The sequence below is a fragment of the Girardinichthys multiradiatus genome, chromosome 6 (assembly GCF_021462225.1).
Source record: "Girardinichthys multiradiatus isolate DD_20200921_A chromosome 6, DD_fGirMul_XY1, whole genome shotgun sequence".
In the NCBI taxonomy this organism is placed as follows: domain Eukaryota; kingdom Metazoa; phylum Chordata; class Actinopteri; order Cyprinodontiformes; family Goodeidae; genus Girardinichthys; species Girardinichthys multiradiatus.
Window position 1 is genome coordinate 4179105 of NC_061799.1, and position 15991 is coordinate 4195095.

Sequence of the window (15991 nt, forward strand, 5' to 3'; positions counted from 1 at the left end):
TCATACTTGAGACATGTAGAACTACTCCACAGAGCTGCAGGGCCCACACTTTAAGGACAGTGGGGCCCGTGGGTCTGGTTGGTGTGTCACTGTCTCCAAACATGGTCAACAGTGAAAGAGACTGTTGAGATTGTAATTGATCTCACCAAAGGGTCCATGGAAACCAATATACAGGCAGGATGTTTATGTTGAAATTCAGGAATGTTCCATAAGTTAGTGAACAACCAACAAGCACAGAATGTAACCAAGAAAGATATATACAGACAAGTTTTTTATTCTTTCACCCAGATTTACCTGCTTTGCTTTGCAAAGCTATAATACATACATACAGTATTAAACACATCTGTCAATGCTGACTCCATGTGAAGTTTTTCCCTGAGATCATTACATCTTTACATTTCTGTCATATATAGATTGTGCTTTGCATTTAAAAAAATAGCAAAATTCATGCTTGGATTACCTTAAACTAGAGATATAAAACTCATTAAGGTGGTCCCCATTGAATATTTTGACTTTGTTTTAAATCAAAATTGAGTTGCAGTTCTTTGTCTCAGACATGATGCCAAGTAAAGTGAAACACGAGGAAATTGGCTGTTTTCATTTGTACAAATGTTGTAATGGTTCTCTTTAGTGTTATTGCTTATGATGACAGCATTTGTTGTCTTTTTGCTCCTCTTCAGTGTAATCAGTGTCCAGCAAGCTCATCATTTCCTTCACAACAGCCTGAAGGCCTCTGCCCAGCTCACCCCTGCTGTAGGGTCCTCCTAACGGAGGCACATGGACAAATGCGGAGCGACCCTGGCCTTGGTGCAGAGACATGTAGTAGGTGTAATCACAAAGATACCTAACAAGTCCAAAACATGGAAATTAAAGCCAGGGTTGGCTTCTCTTTCTACCAAGCTGTTAAAATCAAAAAAGCCAAAGAAAAAAAAATACAAAAAAAGTTTTGAATTTTTCAAACATGTGTAACTTGAATAACTTGCCTTCCAGCATCCATTGATACGCACACAGTTATCCCCATGTTTGACCCGTTGACCCTTTTGCATACTGTGTCCATGTCTATGACTGATTTTATGCAGTCGGGTCCATCCTCCATGCAGCAGTGGGAGGCTGGGCAGAAGCTGCGGTTGTCCAGACGTTTGTAGCCCTTGTTGTGGCCACACTGCTCCAAAGTGACTGAGGTCGCTACCCCAGAAACACCCACATGGACTGCCAGCTGAGAAGAGAGAGTGGTCAAATATACAGCTAGTCACTACAGAAGCTTGCTTTAATAGTTTCTCTCCAGCTTGCTGAGGGATTTTTATTTTTCAAATATTACTGGGGCTCGTACTCGTCATCTTCCGCTTATCCAGGACCGGGTCGCGGGGGCAGCAGACTCAGCAGAGACACCCAGACGTCCCTCTCCCCAGAAACCCCTTCCAGCTCCTCCGGGGGGAGCCCAAGGCGTTCCCAGGCCAGCCGAGAGACATAGTCCCTCCAGCGTGTCCTGGGCCGTGTCCTGGGCCTCCTCCCAGTGGGACGTGCCTGGAACACCTCCCGAGGAAGGCATCCAAGAGGCATCCGGTATAGATGCCCAAGCCATCTCAACTGGCTCCTTTCGATGTGGAGGAGCAGCGGCTCTACTCCGAGCTCCTCCAAGATGGCCGAGCTCCTCACCCTATCTCTAAGGGAGTGCCCGGCCACCCTACGGAGGAAGCTCAGTTCAGCCGCTTGTATCCGGGATCTCGTTCTTTAGGTCATGACCCAAAGTTCATGGCCATAGGTGAGGGTAGGAACGCAGACCGACCGGTAAATCGAGAGCTTCGATTTTCGGCTCAGCTCTCTCTTCACCACAACGGACCGGCACAGTGCCCCCATTACTGCGGCAGCTGCACCGATCCGTCTGTCGATCTCCCGCTCCATTCTTCCCTCACTCGTGAACAAGACCCCGAGATACTTAAACTCCTCCACTTGAGGCAGGAACTCCCCTCCAACCTGAAGAGGACAAGCCACCCTTTTCCGGTCAAGTACCATGGCCTCGGACTTGGAGGAGCTGATCTTCATCCCAGCCACTTCACACTTGGCTGCGAACCACCACAGCGCATGCTGTAGGTCTTGGCTAGAGGGGGCCAGCAGGACCACGTCATCTGCAAAAAGAAGAGACGAAATCCACTGGTCCCCAAACCAGACCCCTTCCGGTCCTTGGCTGCGTCTAGAAATACTGTCCATAAAAGTTATGAACAGGACCGGTGACAAAGGGCAGCCCCCGGAGTCCAACATGCACCGGGAACAGGTCCGACTTAATGCTGGCAATGCGAACCAAACTCCTGCTCTGCTCGTACAGGGACCGGATGGCCCCTAATAAAGGGCCCCTGATTCTATACTCCTGGAGCACCCCCCACAGGGCATCACGAGGGACACAGTCGGATGCTTTCTCCAGGTCCACAAAACATATGTGAACTGGTTGGACAAACTCCCATGAACCCTCGAGTACCCTGTAGAGGGTTTAGAGCTGGTCCAGTGTTCCACGGCCGGGACGAAAACCACACTGCTCCTCCTGAAGCCGGGGTTTGACTATCGCCCGGACTCTCCTCTCCAATACCCTGGCGTAAGCCTTACCAGGGAGGCTGAGGAGTGGGATCCTCCTGTAGTTGGAACACACCCTTCGGTCACCTTTTTATGAAGGGGGACCACCATCCCGGTCTGCCAGTCCAGAAGCACTGTCCCTGACCCCCACACAATGTTGAAGAGGCGTGTCAACCATGACAGCCCCACAACATCCAGAGATTTGAGGTACTCAGGGCGGATTTCATCCACCCCCGAAGCCTTGCCACCACAGAGCTTTTTAACCACCACGGTGACTTCAGCCTGGGTGATGAAAGAGTCCAACCCCGAGTCCCCATCCTCTGTTTCCACCAGGGAATGCGTGATGGCAGGATTGAGGAGATCCTCGAAGTACTCATTCCACCGCCCGATAATGTCCTCAGTCGATGTCAGCAGCCACCCACCCCCACTATAAACAGTGTTGGCGAAACACTGCTTCCCCCTCCTGAGGCGCTGGACGGTTTGCCAGAATTGCTTTGAGGCCAACGGTAGTCCTTCTCCATGTCCTCACCAAACTCTTCCCAGGTCCGAGTTTTTGCCTCTGCCACAGCCCGGGCCGCAGCACGCTTGGCCTCATGGTACCCGTCAGCCGCCTCAGGAGTCCCACAAGCCAACCACAGCCGATGGAACTCCTTCTTCAGCTTGACAGCATCCCTTACTGCCGGTGTCCACCACCGGGTTCGGGGATTGCCGCCGCGACAGGCACCGCAGACCTTGCGGCTGCAGCTATGGGCAGCAGCATCGACAATAGATGCGGAGAACATGGTCCACTCGGACTCTATGTCTCCAACATCCCCTGGGATCTGGTCAAAGCTCTCCCGGAGGTGGGAGTTGAATACATCCCTGGCCGAGGGCTCCGCCAGGCATTCCCAGCAGACCCTCACTATGTGCTTGGGCCTGCCAAGTCTGTCCGGCTTTCTCCTCCTCCAGCGGATCCAACTCACCACCAGGTGATGATCAGTGGACAGCTCAGCCCCTCTCTTCACCCGAGTGTCCAAAACATGCAGCCATATCTGATGATATGACTACAAAGTCGATCATTAACCTCCTGCCTAGGGTGTCCTGGTGCCAAGTGCACTGATGGACACCCTTATGTTTGAACATGGTGTTCGTTATGGACAATCCGTGACTAGCACAGAAGTCCAATAACAAAACACCAAGAATCCTTCATGAGGACTAATATATTGAGGCACGTGACGTTGCCCGGTAAGGCGGAGCTGGGGTCGCACCCTGGTGCCAGGTCTGGGGTCTGGACTCGCCGGAAAGCGCCTGGTGGCCGGGTTGATCCTCGCGGGACCCTGCCCGGCCAAGCCCGTGACACCATCCACCAGTGGGCCTACCACCTGCAGGGGGAACCGTGAGGGACCGGTGCAAAGAGGATTGGGTGGCGGATGAAGGTGGAGACCTCAACGGCCCGATCCCCGGATGCTTAGGCTGGCTCTAGGGACGTGGAATGTCACCTCGCTGGGTGGGAAGGAGCCTGAGCTTGTGCGGGAGGTCGAGAGATATCGACTAGAAATAGTCGGGCTCACCTCCACGCATAGTGTGGGCTCTGGAACCCATCTCCTTGAGAGGGGTTGGACTCTCTTCTACTCTGGAGTGGCCCACAGGGAGAGGTGGCGTGCTGGTGTGGGTTTGCTTGTTGCCCCCCAGCTCAGCCGTCTCGTGTTGGGGTTTACCCCAGTGGATGAGAGGGTCGCATCCCTGCGCCTTTGGGTTGGGGATAGGTCTCTGACTGTCGTTTCGGCCTACGGGCCGAACAGTAGTGCAGAGTACCCAGCCTTCTTGGTGTCTCTGTCAGGGGTGCTGGATAGTGCCCCTCCCGGGGACTCCCATTATTCTGCTGGGGGACTTCAACGCCCACATGGGGAACGACAGTGACACCTGGAGAGGCGTGATAGGGAGGAATGGCCTCCCCGATCTGAATCCGAGTGATGTTTTGTTATTATTACTGGGGCTGTATATGTATATTTGAGCCTGTATTTATAATTTAGTATGGTCTTTGAGGGATTCCACCCTGAAAAAGGAATAGTTCAAATGTTCCATTAAAAGCCCAAAATAAATATGACAAATATGAGTGTATGAGTGTATTCTGGCTGAACCTATAGTACCTGGGGTTGATGTTCTTTCCACAGAGATGGCAAAATGTTCTCAACAGCCTGATAATCGACAGGTAACTCACACACATGAAGATCTACTGTCTCCCCCAGTCCTAATCGTTCCAGTTCCTATGAGTCCACCAACAATAAAACACAGTTTTACTGTTATCCAAAAACATCTCTGCCCCACTCACCACAAGACTACACAGGAAAACCTCATATTATTTTAAAAATTCTTCGTATTTGAAAATTGCAAAAGTGACAGCCTGTTGCAGTTTTGTGTCATTTAGAGATATTCTGGGGAGCTCTCTCCTGTTCAGAAATATTTTTTTTTCTGCTGACTGATCTGATCTGGAGATGTTGTAGCTTCCTTGTTTTCAAATGAAAATTCACATTGTTTTCAGATTATACTGCTGACTGAAACTTGATTTGCTTAAATGTTGCAAAACACATTTCACTATATTGTAAAAATTAGCTCAGAGCAAAAAACTGCATCTGCTAATAAAAACCTCCAGCAGTTTTAAAAATGATAATTTAATTAATATGGCATATAAATATGTAAAATAAATAAAAATACTAGAGCAACAAAACTAAACATTCATGTCACTGAAAAACCTTTGTTCACGACTTTGTCAGTTTTAACACTGTCTGTTTTTTACTCCCCTTCATGGATGAATAAATTGTGATCAAATTCAGATAAGCTGGGTGCACATAAATGCTGCCAGCTCGTTCAGTAAACACAACCTGATGACAGATTACCTGCACCGCCACCCAGCTGGAGTTCACAGCATGCTCCCCAAAGGGCTCAAACCCTGCAGGAAAGAAAGGAGAGCTGTCAGCAGCTGCAGGAACAAACAGGACGTGTGTGAGGTGTTAGTGTAAACACAGAGTCTGAAGTTTACCTCAAGTTAAACATTAATTGTGGCAGGGGCACATGACAGCTGATTTCTTTCTCACTTTTTAACATTTAAGCTAGGAAATAGCAGCGAAATAAATCTAATGTGTATCCATGTTTGAAAGCTGTGCCATCCTGTAATTATGTTGCCCTGACAACACCTAAAGCCTTTTTACCACAGCTCTCATATGCATATTAATTCAATAGCATTGTAGAGAAATGAAATACACGCATCTTGACAAATATAACTGTGTTGCACCTGTAAACCAATCAGAACATCTCACCTGTCACCACTACTTTTTTCTTATTGGCCATTATCTTCGTATGCTGTGAAAATAACTGTTATAGATGAATAATAAAGAGAGCCCGACCAGGAATCACAGTGTGGTTTATGCTCTCTGCTGTCCTCTCCTTGTTCACTGAAAAGAAAGAAAAAAAAACACACTAAACATGAGTATACTGCCATCTGGTGACTGGGGGTGCTCCACGGTTCCTCTGTAATTTAAACGGTGATTCCCAACCTCGTATCCCTAGCGGCATATGAGCGCATTGCAGGGGGTACGTGGAAACATTTAATATTTTATCTCTAAGATCACGGGTAAATATCATCAGTTAGTAGGGATAATTCTTGGATTCTTGGATAATTCTTGGATAGGAGATAAAGGAGATGGGAGTGAAACTGTCTTTTAGTTCAAGCATTTTGAGGCAAAACATTGTAACCAAAAGCAGCAAAAAAAAAAAAAAAAAAAAATGGGAGTAAAAGGCAAACATCAAGATGATATTTTAAAAGGAAGGCAAGTTTAGTTCTATAGAACCATTAATACACAAGATAGTTCAAAGAGTTCAAAGGAACTAGGGCACTGAGTGGCTCAGTTGGTAGAGCAGATGCACCATGTGCAGAGGCTATACAGGTCCTTCTCAAAAAATTAGCATATTGTAATAAAGTTTATTATTTTCCATAATGTCATGATGAAAATTTAACATTCATATATTTTAGATTCATTGCACACTAACTGAAATATTTCAGGTCTTTTATTGTCTTAATACGGATGATTTTGGCGTACAGCTCATGACAACCCAAAATTCCTATCTCACAAAATTAGCATATTTCATCCGATCAATAAAAGAAAAGTGTTTTTAATACAAAAAACGTCAACCTTCAAATAATCATGTACAGTTATGCACTCAATACTTGGTCGGGAATCCTTTGGCAGAAATGACTGCTTCAATGCGGCGTGGCATGGAGGCAATCAGCCTGTGGCACTGCTGAGGTCTTATGGAGGCCCAGGATGCTTCGATAGCGGCCTTTAGCTCATCCAGAGTGTTGGGTCTTGAGTCTCTCAACGTTCTCTTCACAATATCCCACAGATTCTCTATGGGGTTCAGGTCAGGAGAGTTGGCAGGCCAATTGAGCACAGTGATACCATGGTCAGTAAACCATTTACCAGTGGTTTTGGCACTGTGAGCAGGTGCCAGGTCGTGCTGAAAAATGAAATCTTCATCTCCATAAAGCTTTTCAGCAGATGGAAGCATGAAGTGCTCCAAAATCTCCTGATAGCTAGCTGCATTGACCCTGCCCTTGATAAAACACAGTGGACCAACACCAGCAGCTGACAAGGCACCCCAGACCATCACTGACTGTGGGTACTTGACACTGGACCTCTGGCATTTTGGCATTTCCTTCTCCCCAGTCTTCTTCCAGACTCTGGCACCTTGATTTCCGAATGACATGCAGAATTTGCTTTCATCCGACAAAAGTACTTTGGACCACTGAGCAACAGTCCAGTGCTGCTTCTCTGTAGCCCAGGTCAGGCGCTTCTGCCGCTGTTTCTGGTTCAAAAGTGGCTTGACCTGGGGAATGAGGCACCTGCACACGCCTGTGCACGGTGGCTCTGGATGTTTCTACTCCAGACTCAGTCCACTGCTTCCGCAGGTCCCCCAAGGTCTGGAATCGGCCCTTCTCCACAATCTTCCTCAGGGTCCGGTCACCTCTTCTCGTTGTGCAGCGTTTTCTGCCACACTTTTTCCTTCCCACAGACTTCCCACTGAGGTGCCTTGATACAGCACTCTGGGAACAGCCTATTCGTTCAGAAATGTCTTTCTGTGTCTTACCCTCTTGCTTGAGGGTGTCAATAGTGGCCTTCTGGACAGCAGTCAGGTCGGCAGTCTTACCCATGATTGGGGTTTTGAGTGATGAACCAGGCTGGGAGTTTTAAAGGCCTCAGGAATCTTTTGCAGGTGTTTAGAGTTAACTCGTTGATTCAGATGATTAGGTTCATAGCTCGTTTAGAGACCCTTTGAATGATATGCTAATTTTGTGAGATAGGAATTTTGGGTTTTCATGAGCTGTATGCCAAAATCATCCGTATTAAGACAATAAAAGACCTGAAATATTTCAGTTAGTGTGCAATGAATCTAAAATATATGAATGTTAAATTTTCATCATGACATTATGGAAAATAATGAACTTTATCACAATATGCTAATATTTTGAGAAGGACCTGTAGTCCTCGACGTGGTTGTCTTGGGTTTGATTCCCGATTAGGCCATTTACTACATGTCTTCTGTTTATTTCCTCACCCTCTTTCTTGTCAAATTCCTGTTTAACCAAGGCCACTAGTGCCACAAAAAAAAACATTCAATACAAGAATGTGTATTGTAAAAGAATAGAAACATGGAAACATCATACAAACAGAAAGAAACTGCTGATTTAACATAAGTAGATAGCTAGGACATGATAGAATATTTTTTACCTTTTTGGGAAAAAAAATTATAGTCCTGGGAACAATGAATGAACAGATCTGAGACCCAATGAGTCTAGATGGTTAATATCTGACATGACCGCTAAACATATTTACTATTGGTCCAACCTTTCAGGTCCTTATAAACCAAAAATAAGAGTTTACAATCATGCCCATTTACACGAGGAACCAGTGCAGGGATATAAGGACAGCTATTTAATGATCTGTTTTTCTGGTGTTGGCCAGGACTCAAGAATCAGTATTTGGCATAAGCTGATTCAGTGACACACTTCATGTAGATGTTGGAATTTAAGTCTGACTCCATAATTAGAGCTTTTGTTTTTGCATTCTTTGGTTGTTTTTAGCCTCATCTAGTCTAGTTGAGGCCTGATTTCTTGCCAACTTGCATTTTGGGTGCTAGAAACAACAACTTTGGCTTTTCTGAAATAAGTTGAAGGAAAGTTGGACACATTTACTCATTGATATTATGGGCATGCTAAGTCACTGTAAGAGACAGTGGTCATGTGGTAACACAGAACCATAAAGTTATATGTCATCAGCATATCTATGGTAATAGATGTTGCAGCACTGCATAATCTAAGCAAGGAGAAACATAAATTATAGAATGTAGCCCTGAGGAACCCCACTGGATCTTTGGCCAGTCAGATTTTTTTACAGCACCCTACCACACAATCCAATGAAGTCTATCGACAGTTCATGATCAGCTGTTTTAAAAGCAGCACTAATTTTCAGTAATACCAACATAGAAGTTGTAATTTCAAGCATGTACAGTCTTGATACTGTCATGTGGTCAAAAACCTGCCTAGAAAGAACTTAAGATTGTCTTTTTAGCACAAATGAGCACAATTATTGATAAACTCCCTTTTTATTGATCTTTGTCAAAACTGTTATAAAGGTTAGATATGGAGCTTTATTACTTATGATTGTGACATCCAGATTAAGGTTTTTAAGAGGTTTGAATGCTACGGTTTTCAGGCCAATGTGGAAAAGGGCCACAGTAAAAAGGAAACACAAGGTGATTTCAGGTGCAACACACCCACCAAAAAACATTTAAGAAAACTGTGAGCACCACATTAACATTGAATGTGATTTTTGTAGCTACTAAACAAGCACCTTTCTGTTAATATGAGGTTGTCATGGCAACCCAGCAGTGAACCATGCCAGCTGTTCCCGGTAAGCTATTAAGTGGTTTCACTGTGTGCACTGAAAGGGCGTGAATATAACTGAGGGCGTTACTACACATCCACAGCCAGCGACTTTCTCTCTCTAGAGAGAGAGCTAGAATCACATTGGACAGATAAAGGACAGATTGAACCATTGTTTACAAGTTCAGACACAGTCCATTACCTGAGTGTAAAGGACTACTATTCTTTGCACTTTGCTATTATCAAGTCACAGGTAACCTAATAAAATCTCACAGGAACAACTCACCTTTTATTCTCTGTGCACGTGGAGGTCCACACCCTTGGGCTGCAAAATGACTCACATATTCTGGACTGTGTGTGGCAGGCTCTGGGGAAAATACATAAATATACTCTGCATGGAGCTTCAGAGAATTTCTATCATTCATGTTAACAGTGATTAGACTACAGGATGGATTACTCCTCTGAATCACACCCTTTACACACCCACTACAGCTCCATTTATTTTAACCTGCGGAGAATCCCAACGGCCCATCCGGCTTCGGCCCAAACCCATTCACCTTCCTGCATCTATCTTACCTGCGTCACTAAGCATGTCACTGTTTCCATGGAAATTAATGATGCCCTCTCGACTCCTTGGTGCTGATGTAGACCATCTGCTGATGTCTTCACCCTGTACGGGTGGAATAATAATGTTTGGTGTTCTGACTCAGAGCATGACTCTAATGTTCTGACAATGTGGTGGATATCACAGAATCAGACACAGAGATGTGGCCCTGGTTAATACTGAGTTCTTTCATTTTATCTGGTCTTGACTAAATATTAGAATTAAACAAACTTAACCTCAGGTAAACCACAGACCATTAAATATTAATTCATGTTAAATGCAGGAGTAGCAAAGGTTTAAAGAAGTACATTTTTTAAAGTTTAAAATTCTTTTAAGTAGATGCGAGAAAATTGCTGCAGTTTTCTCTGACTGGAGGCCAGAGTAAAGCAGAGTTGCTCGGCAACCTAAAAAGCTGCTTCCTACACTCTTTGCTTACAATCACAGGCAAGTCATGCTGTAGAAACTAAAGGAGTGCCATGCATCACATAAAGGACATTTAACAGCTGTGTGTTCTATATTCTTGCTTACATCCATGTATCAAAACTAAAATGGCAATTATTAAATGTCATAGATTATTATAGCTGCATTAATCGATGTTTTAAATGATTCTAGCAATAAGGAATAATGCTGCTTTTCTAATTTAAATAAAAGGAATTAGATAATAACCAATTTCGGTTCAAAGAAGTGTTGAAATACAGTGACACAGTCAAATTGTGTTTTTGTGTCATGATCCAATAGCGTTTGGGTTTTAGTTTTTTTGTGTTTGTTTTCTGATTATTTCTTGGACTATTATTGCTAGTAATGTCTTGCCATATTTAGTTCATTTCTCTGTTCTTTATTGTTGTTGCTAGGGTGTTACCATAAGTTCATTCCTTTGTGTTTTGTTACTTGTTCATTTTGCTCTGTTCTCTGGGCATTGAGGTTATTCTCTTACCGTATATTAGAGTTATGCTCTTTCCCTTTTTGACTTGTAGACCCCTTTGTGTGTAGTTCAACTCCATCTGTGTTCTCTGTGCTTATTAGTCTCATTTCCTCAGTTACATGCTCATTACTCTCACTCAGCTATTCAGCATTCCCCTGATTAGACTCATCAGCATTCCATGTCACTAATCACACCACTTCTGTATTTAAGCGCCCTGGTTTTCATTCGTCCTTTCTGGATTCTTCTGTTATGCTGCCCTTGTCTCATGTCCTGCTCACCTTGTGTTCTCCCTGGAAATTTGCTCAGTTCTCTTATTAAATTCTGTTTCAACTCACCATGTGGCTTCCGAATTTTGTCTGCAATTTGGTCCTGGTTTAACCTCACATTGCATGACATATTTTTGCTTACAATGGGAATCTCATACCAGCCTATCCTATGATTCAACTGCTTGCTAAAGCATCTTTAGCAACAATAAAATGAAATAATGATCTGTATGATACCAAGAGCCTCTTATTGATGTAAGAAAATTCTGTTACAAAACTGTTTTTTAAATGTTCATTTCTTGAAGTTTGTTGGCTTTTTTTTATGCATAGCTTTCTTAAGCTTGCATCACAGCCTTTCAGTCAGGTTGAGGTCTGGACTTTGACTGAGCCTTTTGAAAATTTAAAAGCTTTTGTTTTTCAGCCACTTTGTTTTAGATTTCCACACCTGCTATTATGCAGCACTACGACTGGGATTAAGCAAAGCTTTAGAAGTCAGATCAGTGTCTTCATACTTGACTCTGTTTTGGTTTACAGAATATTTTATGGTCAGCTCAGCAGGAGGGGGGCGTTTAGCAGGTCTTGTAGTAGCTAAACCAGCTCAAATGATCAGCTTTCCCCCTATATGCTTTATAGTTGATATGTGGTGCTTGTGTTAAATTGCCTTGCAAAAGTATTAACTCTCCCTGACCTTTTCCACACATTGTCAACCAAGACCGTCAATGTATTCTATTGTGATTTTACGAGACAGACCAACACAAAGTGGATAACTCTGAAGAGGAAACAGAAGGATACATTAAAACTAACACTGAACCTCACTCTGAAAAAACTATCTCAATTATAGAAGAGTGGCAAGAAGAATGCTATTGTTGAAAAAAGCCCTAAGAAGTGCTGTTTACAGGTTTGCTACATGTCATGTAGGGGACTCATCTGGTCAGATGACCACCATGTAACATGCCATGTGTGAAGAACACATGAACATCATTTTAAACAGGCAATCTCCAAAGTGAAACATGGTAATAGCAGCATGATATTGTTGAGAAGCTTTTCTTCAGCATGGACAGGGAAGCTTTCTAATGTTGATGGAAATGTGGATGGAGCCAAATATAGGACAATCCTGGTTAAAAACCTGTTAGAGTCTGCAAACACCATGGAATTGGGTGGAATTTTACCTTCCAGCAAGACAACAACCCTAAACATACAGCCAAAGCTACAAAGGTTATAGGTTTAAAGTATGTTCAAGTGTTTGAACATCCAAGTCAAAGTCCAGACATAAATCCAATTGAAAAATGTGGCAGTTTTTGGAATCTGTTCACATGCGCTCCCCAACCAATCTGACAGTCTAAACAATGTTGCAAAAAATGGACAAAACTTTCAATCTGTAGATGTGCAAAGCTGGTTGAGACACATCCTAAGGAACTTCCAGCTGTAACTGCAGTAAGTCATTGCTAAAAAGTATTAGCCCAGGTGGTCCAAATACAAACGTATGACCCTCCTTATTTAGAAAAAATATTGAAACCTTATATATTTTCCTTTTATTTCACAATAATGCACCACTTTGTATTTGTCTATCAAATAAATGTGTTTACCCTCCCTTGTATTGTGGTAACAGTTGATCATTGCATTTGACGAACAACATTTAGACGATGATTACCCACTTGCTTAATTTCCTAATATGATGGTTGAGGATTCATTGTTTCTATTCTGTTTTGACTAATGGATGCTTTGAGTTGAAGCAGTTCTTTTATTTAAATGAATGCCGAGAAAACACAGGGGGTTTGTGGCACCTGGCAGCGCAGCAGCCTTTCCACAGACTGCTTTCCTCATCCCACAAAGTTCCCTTCCCCTTTTAACTTTATACCCACTTGAAATTTTAGAACCACTTCCTTTATGTTCTTATTTGGGCTCATTTTAAATGCTGAATATCGGTACTCAGTGTAACATGAAGGAGCAACAGGGCAGGAGGTGTTATAGACAAAGTCTGGCACATTAAGTCCTGTTTTTAATAAAAAGCAAAGAAGCCAGACCATATTTGTCTTGCTCTATTCTATTCTATTTTATTCTTCCGTGCATTAAGTTGGACAAAGGAACATTTTCGAGTCCGTTTCCCAGTTCTTTCTTCCCTGGGCCTTTGCCTCTTACACCTTCCCCGCCTAGTTCTCTTATGGCCACCCTGCGTTTTTTTGTGATATGACATCAAACCACAATGCATTGCACTGTTTGTAGTTTACCCAAAGTCACCATGGCAATAAAAACCGGCACGGCCCCTTATTTAAATTGAACCGGAAACCAAGATCATTTTGGGCCAATCTCTGCGCTTTGGAGTGACATAATGGAATTTTTGGGGGTAGAACGCAAGCAAGGTCTGGCGCTGCGCATAGCAGACGTGCCATCGGGAAAAGACAATGTCATAGGCGCGCAGAAGAACACATCAGAACCCCCGAGGCGTACGATCTGAAGTTCCCGGCTGGCAGAGAGGCTGACGGCACGGAGAAAGTGTCAAGATCGTCTTTTTTCCTCCTGTTTGGATCAAACGACCCACAACCCCTCATGTGAGGGTGTAGGATGGAAACAACCCTCTACCCGGTCCCCGCGGTGAATAGCATCAAGAGCACGATGATGAAGAAGGAGATCAGCCTAAACCAGGAGGACCAGAACTCAGAACTGAAACCGAACCCACTCCGGGACACGGGCGGAATTATAAACTCGCAGGATTTGGGACTCCTAAAACTAGCCTCTCCGGACCTCGAGCGTCTCATTATCCAGTCACACCCGAACTCCCAGTTTATGTTTCCGAAGTCGGCCAGCGAGGAGCAGGAATTTGCGGAAGGCTTCGTCAAGGCGCTTGAGGATCTTCACAAGCAGAACCAGCTTAGCGACACGGGGTGTGTCTCTGTGGACAGGCTGGATCTCCTCGGATCCCCCAGCACCGCCGGACCCACAGGACTCCAACCATCAGACCTACCCGTCTACACCACCTTGAACGGCTATGGCGCGGCTCCGCTGGGCGCCACCGCCATCAACTACTCCACGGACACCATTCCTTTCTCGACGCCAACCCACGCAACCAGCGCGCAACAGCAAGCGGCCGCCGCGGTGGCGCTGTCACGGCTCCAGCAGTCCTTCAGCGCGATGAAAGACGAACCACAGACGGTCCCAGATATGCAGAGCTGCGGGGACAGCCCTCCGCTGTCTCCGATTGACATGGACAACCAGGAGCGCATCAAGGCGGAGCGAAAAAAGCTGCGGAACAGGATAGCCGCTTCAAAGTGCCGCAAGAGGAAGCTTGAGAGAATCTCTCGGCTGGAGGAGAAGGTCAAAACCCTGAAGACGCAGAACACCGAGCTGGCCTCCACTGCCAGCGTGCTGAGGGAGCAAGTGGCCCAACTCAAGCAGAAGGTGATGAACCATGTCAGCAGCGGATGCCAGCTTTTACCAAACCAGGTCCATGCATACTGAAGTTCTCCAGCGGGATACTGGATCCTGTCCTATAACCGACATTAATCTTCTGTAACTACGGATCTTACAAGATACTGAAGGTGAGGCCGTTATTGCGCATGCTCCCTGATCTTGACAAACCAAACTTGCACGGCGACGCACAGACACGAACTATCACCTGGAAATAAAGCAGGTGTGGATCACAGACTGCCTGGATTCAGCAGGAACTGACTGTTGTTTACCAAACTTTTTTAAAGCCATGTAGCAAGCCTCTATATCCGCTGAACTCATGTGGAAGCTGGACAATCTCTGCCAGAGTACAAACAAAACCCAGGGTCTCACCAAGTGCTGTCATCCACAATATAATATCTTACTTGTTTACAAGCACTTAGTAATGATAACTATATTTTATTTACTGAAACTTTGTCTTATTTCCAACTTCTTTATTTGGTAAAAATAAGCCGTACCATGTGTCTTGTTGCATATGTTGACAGTAACCATTGTATTCTTCACTGTTGGGACTGCTGCTCAACTCTTCAATCTCCACACTTTTACGAATGTATGAATGTGTATGAACGGAGAAAGTCTCTACATGCGTGTTGGACTGCTGTCCTTCTGACATCTATTAAATTCACTACATTATTTAACCTCAAGCGTCCTGTGAGTCAGTAAGGAAAGAGTTTGTTTGATTATAGAAACAATGCATCATTTCTTGTCATTAAAAACAGGGGAGAGGCAAACCATAGATGGCCTACAAAACCGCTGGGCATTCCGCTTCTGTCCCCTGCTGGCTACAATAATAACTGCAAGTGGTTCTAAAACCTTTTAGAAAATATATCAACCATGTTTCCTAAGTACCACCATACTGACATTTTAAAGAATACATCAAGAAGTGGAGTTTGTGAATTTCTTCTATTTAGTCATAAAAACAAAAGAAAAGGCAAATAAATAAATTAAATCTTCTGGCACGTGAGGTTTGTTGAAGGGCGTAGTTTGATAATGTAATGTTTTTACTCCTAAGTCACAATTTTCTAACTTTTTAATGTGGAAAAATATGTCAGATTTCCAAGTGGGAAAGTTTGAGGTTTCTCATTGATCTGGACGTGAAAATCCAACATGGCTGCCATGCATTTAATTTCTAATAGCAGCAGTAAACAAACACTGAAGAAAATGTGACCACAGTGATAAAAACTGGACTTTTTATCAAAACGTATAAAATAACAAGCCTCTTAAAAAGTCCGACAGTAACACAGAGGCAGCTGTATTCTCCATATGTCTAATTA

At 44.2% G+C, this 15991-nt stretch overlaps 2 protein-coding genes across 3 annotated transcripts; one reads left to right on the forward strand and one right to left on the reverse strand.

Moving 5' to 3' along the window:
- Window positions 1-258: 258 nt before the first annotated feature.
- Window positions 259-9789, reverse strand: LOC124870203 (pyroglutamyl-peptidase 1-like). 2 transcript variants are annotated; one of them, XM_047368736.1, is made up of 6 exons: window positions 9771-9789; window positions 5862-5996; window positions 5442-5494; window positions 4695-4811; window positions 984-1216; window positions 259-844 (listed from the first exon to the last, which is right to left on the reverse strand). In XM_047368736.1, exons 2-6 carry the CDS (start codon window positions 5890-5892, stop codon window positions 634-636), a joined length of 645 nt encoding a protein of 214 aa, XP_047224692.1. In that variant the 5' UTR covers window positions 5893-5996; window positions 9771-9789; the 3' UTR covers window positions 259-633. The 2 variants fall into 2 exon arrangements, with proteins under 2 accessions (XP_047224692.1, XP_047224691.1); XM_047368735.1 differs by lacking the exon at window positions 9771-9789 and having other exon boundaries at window positions 5862-6020.
- Window positions 9790-13563: 3774 nt separating this feature from the next.
- On the forward strand, window positions 13564-15355 carry LOC124869702 (transcription factor JunD-like). The gene has a single exon (XM_047367751.1). It carries the CDS (start codon window positions 13836-13838, stop codon window positions 14727-14729), a length of 894 nt encoding a protein of 297 aa, XP_047223707.1. The 5' UTR covers window positions 13564-13835; the 3' UTR covers window positions 14730-15355.
- Window positions 15356-15991: the final 636 nt, after the last annotated feature.

What these genes read in the sequence shown, in the direction of transcription:
- LOC124870203 (XM_047368736.1), bottom strand. Translation starts at nt 5,892, where the DNA reads ATGGCCAATAAGAAAAAAGTAGTGGTGACAG. An exon ending in GAAAAAAGTAGTGGTGACAG is followed by an intron (nt 5,495 to 5,861) that starts GTGAGATGTTCT and finishes TCTTTCCTGCAG; the next exon opens with GGTTTGAGCCCTTTGGGGAG. An exon ending in GGAAAGAACATCAACCCCAG is followed by an intron (nt 1,217 to 4,694) that starts GTACTATAGGTT and finishes CTCTCTTCTCAG; the next exon opens with CTGGCAGTCCATGTGGGTGT.
- LOC124869702 (XM_047367751.1), top strand. Translation starts at nt 13,836, where the DNA reads ATGGAAACAACCCTCTACCCGGTCCCCGCGGTGAATAGCATCAAGAGC.